Raw genomic sequence first — 9,745 nt, 5'->3', positions numbered from 1 at the left:
TCAACAATTTCTTGGTCCTGGTTCATCCAGGTGGATTCTTGGTTGTGTTTCTATTCACCATGCTCTTGATCAGTGGCTCTAGTGTTTGGTCTATGTAGGTTGTAGTTCAGTACCTCTTGATCCTTTCTAAGTCCTTTGTTTCATGATTATTTTTGGAGTGTCACCCATGATTAATTCAGTCAGTGTCATATCCATTTCACTCTGTTCCAATACATATTCAAAATCCATTCATTCATGTAAGATAATTTCAAATTCATTTCAAAAGCCATTCAGGCCAAATACAAATCCAAGTTCATTCAAGTGAAGAAATTTCGTTCATTACATGATCATTACAGGAAAAATACAAAGAAAGATGTGTTGACCAATTGTTGACTTTGGTCAACAGTTGACTTTTTGGTCAACTTTGACCAAAGTCAACTCAAACCCTTCTCATCCCGGAATCCCTATCCTATGTCTAATTCTCAGGTTGATTTTTCCTTCATGGTCCTTGAGCTTCCCATGTGTGCATGTGCTTCAAATTAAGATTTGGTCATTTGGTGGCATGCTGGGAACAATCGCATACACCATTTGCATTCATGGCTTACAAAGGAGGCAAGAGCCATTCAGCAGCTTCACATAGGGCTTGACACCCAAAATCATCAAGCAGTTGGAATCTCACCTGCAGAATCACATCCAATTTGTCATATATTGCAACACTTTGCTGCAATTCATTCTAACCCATCAGGCCGTGAAGGAGTCTGCGCCGTGACCGGTATTAGCCTGCAAAAAGGGGACCAAGGGTCACATATATATAGTTGTTCTTAAAGGTTTGTGCAGATTTAGTGTTCAGGAATTCAGCACCAGAGGAACATACCATACTGCAAAAATCTTTTCCCTTTAGATGACTAGGACAGCGATGGAACAGGTGGAGCATGACCCGGATTTCATAATGTTATCACGCCAATTTAAAGCAAATGCCGTGGAACTTATATCTGTTCTGGAGCAGAAACAAAGTATTGGTGGAAGGACAGAAGTTCTTTTGGAGACTGTTCCTGTTCATAAGTGGGCTGATATATTTGTTGCTAGCTTTGAGATAAGTCTTGAAAAACAATTATCAATGTTGGATTCTGTTGATGCTAAAGAGAGGCTTTCTAAAGCAGCTGAATTGGTTTTAAGTCACTTACAGTACAACAAAACTTCCCAAAGTGAGTGGCATGGGAAACATCAGCGGAATAACCAGAAACTAATGCAAAAAGTGTGCTGCATCAATGTAAAGCCATCGGCATGCTGCGACCGTAACCAGTAAATTCAACCTGCATTTGATCATTTGCAACCAATCTCACCTGCAGAGCCGCTTTCATCCTGTCATGGAATACTGCAGAACTTTGCAACACTTGAACAGGAGTAACCCAGCAAGAGCAAGTTAGGCCTCTTCTTAGCTTGTTGAAGAAAGAGCTCCCATCTATTCGTTTATCTGCACAACTTGAATATGCACATCAGTTTTCAACGTTAGAAAAACATGAGAGTGTAGTTCCTTTGTTGCACGCACCTGATAAGAAAGCAAATGGTGAACTGCACTTTTTGATGGCAGAAGTTGCAGATGTTTCTCAACGTGGAAGGGAAAACGGAAATCTTGACTCCGATGCTAGAGTGTCTCAAAGAGTTGCTCCCAAGAAATTAGGGACTTTTGGTTCTAGTGAAGGAGCTGCCTCCACATCTGGGATCGCATCTCAGACGGCGTCCGGTGTACTGTCTGGTTCAGGTGTTCTAAATGCTAGACAAGTAGTGCTACTTCATCTGGATTACTTTCCCACATGGTTTCATCATTGCATGCATAAGTTGCAAAAGAGTACCTTGAAAAAGTGGCAGATCTTTTGCTTGAGTTTGCACAAGCGGATACAGCGGTGAAGTCTTATATGTGTAGTCGAAGCTTACTCGGTCTACTTTTCCAGATGTTTAATAGGGTAGAACCACTCGTTTTGTTGATGAAGATACTGCAGTAATCACTTGTCAGCTGATCCAAATTGCTTAGAAAATCTTCAGCGTGCTGAGGCAATCAAATACTTGACACCAAACCTAGCAACTCAACCTTGTACAACAACCAACCATATTCACATCAGTTCAAGCAGAACTGTCAAAACCATTCCATAAGCCAGTGATCCACCTGCTATGCCGTTTGTCTCGATCACTACTCGACCCTTCACACACCATCATAATCCTTGAATCAAGTGCATGAGTGTCAAGCTACCTGCAAGCCAGCAATACCATGGTATCAATAGTTGGCAATGTGCGACAACGAAATGGAAATACAATCAATCATGTTGCGTAATCTTCAATGCCACAAATCCCGCAATGCAACAAACTTCACAATCCAACGGCAACTGTACGACTGCAGTCCAAACTCAACTACCAAAAGCTGAAACATGAGCGGCACGCAGCAGCACCAAGCCAAAAGAAAATTGAAAAAACAAGACGGCACGTGAAAAGCCAAGAGATCAAAACCAAGAAAACCTGCAGAAACAGAGCAAGTTGTCTAAGCATACCAACACAGACATCTAATCCAAAAAAAGCAGTTCAGTTCAAGGCGATGAGTTTCAAAATAATAAACAGTTCATGAAAGAGCAGTTCAGGAAGTTAAGCAACAGTCCAAATCAGTTTGGTTCAATAACAGTTATCCACAGTTGGATCAAAGAACTTAAAGCAAAGGGATTAGAGAGTGAACTTGTGGTAAAAACCACGTGACTTAATTCAAAACTCACCTTCTCGTTCACTCAGGTGCCAGCTGGATGATTCATACTTAATTCTCCAATTTACCCTTGGGATTGTGCTATATAAGCTGCAATCATTGCCAATCATTGGGTTCGAACGATTTTTTCCTGATTCCCAGAAGCTTCTGCACTCAATCCTCACCTTCAGCACACGCTCATCCTCCATTGTTGTGGGAGCTTCATCATTCGAAGCTCCACACGGCAGAGCTAAGCCACCACTTCAACCTCCTCTTCCACCTCGGTTCTTCAACCACATTCACTGTACCAACCTCCGATCATCCTCGTAGAATCTTCAACCACCGTAACCGATTCACGACACCTTCACCGTCAACAATCAACATCTCACCGGAATCGCTCCAAGAAAGGAAGAAGAAGAAGAGTTGACTGAAGATCCAACCGTCGCTTCATACGGTAAGTCCCGAATTCGATTCAGATATCACTTGTTACTGTTTGTTCATATGGAGACGAATTGAGTCGAATTTAATAGTATGAGCTTCGCCGATAATGGATCGATTCGAATTCGAATCCGATAACTGATTAAAGAACGAATCCTCTGTCGAATGATTATTGAGCCGCCGCGAGATGTGGATGAGAGCGCGCTTTGATCGTATTCGTTTTTCTCTTCGCTTGGACCGAGCCATCACCTATGGCGATTACGATGACAAATCGGATTCATCTTCTTCCTCCTAGAGCCACGACGACGGCGCGATCAGTGATATGGCGGAGAACGCGACGGTGGCTCTGGCTTTTGTTCCATTTGCGTTTTGTGGAATCTTCTTTTCTACCATGCATGTGTCCTTTGTTTCCGATCGTTGAAGATCTTGCTTGGGCCCAGACCATAGCGAGTTTCTCCCATACACCATCCAATGACCAGTACACCCCCATGCGATTGGGCTTATTATTTTCCAGTTAGGTCCATCCTGATTTGCTGTGTAGATTTAATTGTTAATCTTGATTTAGAAGTTTAATAGGTGATGTTTGATTAGGAGTTTTTAGAGATAATTAGAAATGTTGATTTTAGGATTAAGTATGTAGAATATTAGATAATGATTTAGAAAAAAACTGAAAATATTAGAGTTAATTAGATAGAGATTTTAGTTAGACATTGTTATAAGCATTTCTAGAGATAATTAGGATTAGAATATCTTTAGATATGCTGTTAGAATTAGAAATAATTTTAGAATTAATTTTAGAAATACTAGGATTCAGACGACTTTAGGATTAGAGATTAATTGTGAAAATATTAAAAAGAAATATTAGGTAATCTCTTGGTTTTTCTAAATTGTTAAATCTAGTTTAGATTTTAGTTGACTTTTAATTAGAATGTTGTAAATAGATTTTAATCCAATATTAATCCATTAACTGTGAAATGACCATTCTACCCCTAGGCTTAGAGATAATTCGATCTTGCATGCTCCCTTAATTTTAGGACATGTTGTCACTTGAGTAAATGAACTTCATGTGGAGTTTGAGCTTCTGTTTTGGATTTTTTATCCTCTTTTGACCCTGGGCTTCGACCTAGTGGTTTGGACTTATCATTTGAATTGTGATTTCAGGTTCAAGAATACATCTCCATGAGTGATGATGCTCCTTCATTTGAGCTTAACCATTTGTTGTTGTTGGCTAACAATTGTGTGTTTTGTAGGCTTTGAGAATAAATTCACTTGTGCTTGTGCCTTGCTCATTGTCTGATGATGCTTTGTCTGTCTGTTTAATATTGACTGTTGGTTGTTTGTCTATACAGTAACTGATTGTTTTAGATTTTTTCACAGGTACCTAAGTGGCTTTGAGTTCATTTTGAACTTTGCTTTGCTAGCTTGTGGTTGCTTACCACTGAGGTATAATCTTCTGACTTCATGTAGTCTGGAGACCCGGCTGTTATCGGGCCGGGCAAACTGTCTGAAGTCCTCCTTAAGAGGCAATGCTTGTGTATGTTTATATTTGTCCCAAGCAGGAAAAGTCCTCATTTGAGGCAATTGGTGGAAGGTAGGGATAAGCAATCTATCCCCCACTATTCTGTGAGTCTTCTCCTTGCTCCCATTACATGGTTGTAGCATTGAGATCCCAAGCCCAAGATCTTGTACATTGTACAGTCGAGTCTATGTCCTGAGCGTAGAAGGGTCCCCCCATTCTGGACCCACGCTCCCTTGTCTGATGCTCTCTCTGACTTGAGATAGAAGCAATGAGGCACACCCCTCATCACCTTTCATCTAGCTTCACCTTAGCCCCTCAATGGCAAGGTTAAGAGCTAACCTGACCCCGATACAGAGGCTTGTTTGTTGAGGTTGATATGACCCCTCGACTAAAGCCTAGCCCTGATGTTTGAGCCCCTTGTTGGTGTGTTTATTTCATGCTGTATATGTTTGTGTGGTGTGATTGTATCCCCTAGGTTTGCTAGACTCCGCGTAGTCTCGTTTGCATGACAATTAAGGTAGCACGGTTCCTTCGTATAGGACTTCCTTTCTTGCTTGAGCTTTCCTAAAATACAAACAAACATTATCCCCTCTTAAGGATACGTCAACTCCTTCTACTACAGGTGAGTAAGTCTCCAAAGGTCGAGCATCCGGTAGATTGCGTAGTGACGTTGTCCACTTAAAAAACACAAACCAACAGGAATAGTTTAGCCGAACTACGGCAACTCTGATTCTCATGTCCAGATGAGATACGTAGGCACGAGATGCGATGTCTTGTCGAGTTTGACTAACGACTAACACTAATGCTTTTCTCTCGCCCCCGTTGCGATTGAGACCTTCCCCTTCTCTTGCCCTAGTTGCAATCGAGACCCTTCTTCTTGTTGCATGTTGTTGTGTGTTTTGGGTTCGGATGCCGACATAATCCCATCAATTGGTTGTCGGGCTCCATGTTTGCCCTTTTGAGTGCGTTTTTGGTTCGGATGCTGATGTAAGTCCAGTGATTGGCATTCAGGCTCCACGTTTGCCTTTGCCTGTTTCTGTTTGTGTGCGTGTCAGCCGAGCTACGGATGCTCTGATTCTCCTTCGTCCAAAGGAGATACGTATGCATAGGATGCGACATCCTAGCGAGCATGTGTCGTTTCCCCAGTCCGAACTACTTTGACTCTGATGTCTATGCTTGATAGACTAAGTAGGCCCAGGATACGATATCCTGCCGAGTCAGTTTCAGTCTTGTTTGTTTCTTGTGTCTCTTTCAGCCTGTGTAGATGATTGTTTATGAGCAGTGTTTTAGCAACCTTTTTCCCTTCCTTTAGTGCGTGGATCCCGTCGAGTACGACGGATGCGTAGGGGTGCTAATACCTTCCCTTCGCATAACCGACTCCCGATCCCATTCTCTTTGGTCGCGAGACCACGTCTTTTCCAGGTTTACTCTGAGCGTTTCCTTTCCCTCTTTTTGGGATAAATAACGCACGGTGGCGGCTCTGTTGTTCTTCTTTTCCCGCCGGTTTTTCGCGTAATGCGACAGCTTGGACTTCTAAAAAATGAAGGAGTTGTCTAAAAATATTCAAAAATCAGTGATGGACTTCCTTATATCTTAGCTAATGGCCCAATCATAAATAAAAAAAGTCTTGATTCTCACAACTACTTTCAAGTTAGCAGTTGTTGGTTGGTTCGGGAATTGACTGAGTTGTTGGACTGTGTATGAAAGGTCTAGATAGTCTTGTGTTAGTGAGGTAAATAAGTGATTCCACCAAATTTCTATAAGGTGTGAGATTAGTCCAAATTTATCCATAAACTATTGGTGTAAGACTCATAGGCCAACATATTTATGATTAATGTATTTAAAACTTGTATCAAGTTGATTATTTATAATAAAAATACATTTTTATTATGTTTATTTTCAAAGTAATTTGTTTTTTATAGTATTTAATTGGTTTCATGGAACATTAAGTGTGACTTAAATGTGAGACATCATTAAATATAAAGATATCACTCTAAAAGTATCTATATGTATGTCTTACTATCTAATATAGCAACGCCAATGCATAGAGAATGTTATAAGTAATATTTATATTGGAATGACCCGCGATAAGAATACTACATAGTTTGTTATTTAAGTCTCATAAGTTATTTTTATAATCACAGTGGTGTATGTTACCATTTGACCCGAAACCATTAAGTCCATACAAAAGGACATTGAGGAGTTAATCATTTTAGTAGCGTCAAATATTGTTTGTCATAAGACGATTATAAAGTCAGTTAACTAGGTATTCAATGAGTCATGTGGATGGACATGAGCGGCCTGGAAGGATTTTTCTCATCCTACATATGCATGAGTAATATCTACATACTCCTTAATTAAGTTTGATTTTAAAATGCATTATCATGCTGAAATAAATGAATATGCGATATTGAGCTTATTTGTTAATACTAAGTACACTCGAGCATCAAGAAACATAATATTGAATTATACAGGGGAGGTAAGAATTATGTCTTGTGTTAGGTATACATATAAGGGAAAAACAATAATTATACATATGATCATTATCGTATAAAGGTTATATGAGATCACATGAAATTATGGTTAATTGGAAAGCAATGATGTCTGGCTAGACACCCTCTCTCTATTTATAATATTAAGTAAATTATTTAACATTATTGTCAATGTTACGAGAACGTAAAAGGTCGCACACGTAAGGATAAATAAACGAGAGATAAAATAAATTAATAAGATACATTTATGATTTTGTGGTACATTGTCACGATACACTAATGTTAATTAGGAAAATACGGCCCATGGGAAGCTAGCATAGGGTGAGTATTGTATACGTGTTTAAATTTAATAAACAATAACAACATTGAGACAGTTTGGCCGAGAGGTCTAAGGTGCCAGATTTAGGCTCTGGTCCGAAAGGGCGTGGGTTCAAATCCCATAGCTGTCAACTTTTTCTTGTTTCTGTCATTTCGTTCCAAGTATTAAATAGACTAGGTTGGGGAAATTTTCTTAATATTGGTTCACTTTAGTTATAAATAAAAATTTGGTTCACCAAACAATTTATTTGGGTCGATATGATTTTATAAAACTATACCGGTTCAATTTGTTTCTTTTGAATCCTTCTTATGCTATAATAATTCGATTCAATTCAAAATTTTGACATAATTAACTATGAACAATCTTAAATGAAGGAGTTGTCTAAAAATATTCAAAAATCAGTGATGGATTTCCTTATATCTTAGCTAATGGCCCAATCATAAATACAAAAAGTCTTGATTCTCACAACTACTTTCAAGTTAGCAGTTGTTGGTTGGTTCGGGAATTGACTAAGTTGTTGGACTGTGTATGAAAGGTCTAGATAGTCTTGTGTTAGTGAGGTAAATAAGTTATTCCACCAAATTTGTATAAGGTGTGAGATTAGTCCAAAATAATCCATAAACTATTGGTGTAAGACTCATAGGCCAACATATTTATGAATAATGTATTTAAAACTTGTATCAAGTTGATTATTTATAATAAAAATACATTTTTATTATGTTTATTTTCAAAGTTATTAGTTTTTTATAGTATTTAATTGGTTTCATGGAACATTAAGTGTGACTTAAATGTGAGACATCATTAAATATAAAGATATCACTCTAAAAGTATCTATATGTATGTCTTACTATCGAATATAGCAACGTCAATGCATAGAGAATGTTATAAGTAATATTTATATTGGAATGACCCGCGATAAGAATACTACATAGTTTGTTTTGTAAGTCTCATAAGTTATTTTTATAATCACAGTGGTGTATGCTACCATTTGACCGGAAACCATTATGTCCATACAAAAGGACATTGAGGAGTTAATCATTTTACTAGCGTCAAACATTATTTGTCATAAGACGATTATAAAGTCAGTTAACTAGGTATTCAATGAGTCATGTGGATGGACATGAGCGGACTGGAAGGATTTTTCTCATCCTACATATGCATGAGTAATATCTACATACTCCTTAATTAAGTTTGATTTTAAAATGCATTATCATGCTGAAATAAATGAATATGCGATATTGAGCTTATTTGTTAATACTAAGTACACTCGGGCATCAAGAAACATAATATTGAATTATACAGGGGAGGTAAGAATTATGTCTTGTGTTAGGTATACATATAAGGGCAAAACAATAATTATACATATGATCATTATCGTATAAAGGTTATATGAGATCACATGAAATTATGGTTAATTGGAAAGCAATGATGTCTGGCTAGACACCCTCTCTCTATTTATAATATTAAGTAAATTATTTAACATTATTGTCAATGTTACGAGAACGTAAAAGGTCGCACACGTAAGGATAAATAAACGAGAGATAAAATAAATTAATAAGATACATTTATGATTTTGTGGTACATTGTTACGATACACTAATGTTAATTAGGAAAATACGGCCCACGGGAAGCTAGCATAGGGTGAGTATTGTATACGTGTTTAAATTTAATAAACAATAACAACATTGAGACAGTTTGGCCGAGTGGTCTAAGGCGCCAGATTTAGGCTCTGGTCCGAAAGGGCTGTGGGTTCAAATCCCACAAGTGTCAACTTTTTCTTGTTTCTGTCATTTCGTTCCAAATTATAATTTACTGTATTAAATAGACTAGATTGGGGAAATTTTCTTAATATTGGTTCACTTTAGTTATAAATAAAAATTTGGTTCACCAAACAATTTATTTGGGTCGATATGATTTTATAAAACTATACCGGTTCAATTTGTTTCATTTGAATCCTTCTTATGCTATAATAATTCGATTCAATTCAAAATTTTGACATAATTAACTATGAACAATCTTAGTTGTGGTCATTACCGTCCTGGTACTCGATCTCATAAGATGATTTTCACACACGTTTGTTGCTTGGACTTCTAAAAAATGAAGGAGTTGTCTAAAAATATTCAAAAATCAGTGATGGACTTCCTTATATCTTAGCTAATGGCCCAATCATAAATAAAAAAAGTCTTGATTCTCACAACTACTTTCAAGTTAGCAGTTGTTGGTTGGTTCGGGAATTGACTGAGTTGTTGGACTGTGTATGAAAGGTCTAGATA

At 37.9% G+C, this 9,745-nt stretch overlaps 1 protein-coding gene, 1 long non-coding RNA gene and 2 other non-coding genes across 4 annotated transcripts; 2 read left to right on the top strand and 2 right to left on the bottom strand.

Annotated features, from left to right (window-relative positions):
- Positions 1-214: 214 nt before the first annotated feature.
- LOC127128838 (uncharacterized) lies at positions 215-1,548 on the bottom strand. Its single transcript, XR_007806048.1, has 2 exons — positions 854-1,548; positions 215-759 (listed from the first exon to the last, which is right to left on the bottom strand). It is a non-coding gene; the product is annotated as an uncharacterized LOC127128838 (long non-coding RNA).
- Positions 1,549-1,561: 13 nt separating this feature from the next.
- On the bottom strand, positions 1,562-3,146 carry LOC127128835 (uncharacterized). The gene is made up of 2 exons (XM_051058199.1): positions 2,739-3,146; positions 1,562-2,490 (listed from the first exon to the last, which is right to left on the bottom strand). The coding sequence occupies exons 1-2, from the start codon at positions 2,911-2,913 to the stop codon at positions 2,312-2,314; spliced, it is 354 nt and encodes a 117-aa protein (XP_050914156.1). The 5' UTR covers positions 2,914-3,146; the 3' UTR covers positions 1,562-2,311.
- Positions 3,147-7,522: 4,376 nt separating this feature from the next.
- TRNAL-UAG (transfer RNA leucine (anticodon UAG)) lies at positions 7,523-7,602 on the top strand. Its single transcript has one exon. It is a non-coding gene; the product is annotated as a tRNA-Leu (tRNA).
- Positions 7,603-9,161: 1,559 nt separating this feature from the next.
- Positions 9,162-9,242, top strand: TRNAL-UAG (transfer RNA leucine (anticodon UAG)). The gene has a single exon. It is a non-coding gene; the product is annotated as a tRNA-Leu (tRNA).
- The last annotated feature ends 503 nt before the right edge of the window (positions 9,243-9,745 follow it).

The sequence above is a fragment of the Lathyrus oleraceus genome, chromosome 3, assembly GCF_024323335.1.
Source record: "Lathyrus oleraceus cultivar Zhongwan6 chromosome 3, CAAS_Psat_ZW6_1.0, whole genome shotgun sequence".
Classification (NCBI taxonomy): Eukaryota; Viridiplantae; Streptophyta; class Magnoliopsida; order Fabales; family Fabaceae; genus Lathyrus; species Lathyrus oleraceus.
Note: the sequence above shows the minus strand (reverse complement) of the source record. Positions and strands in the feature narration are given on the sequence as shown.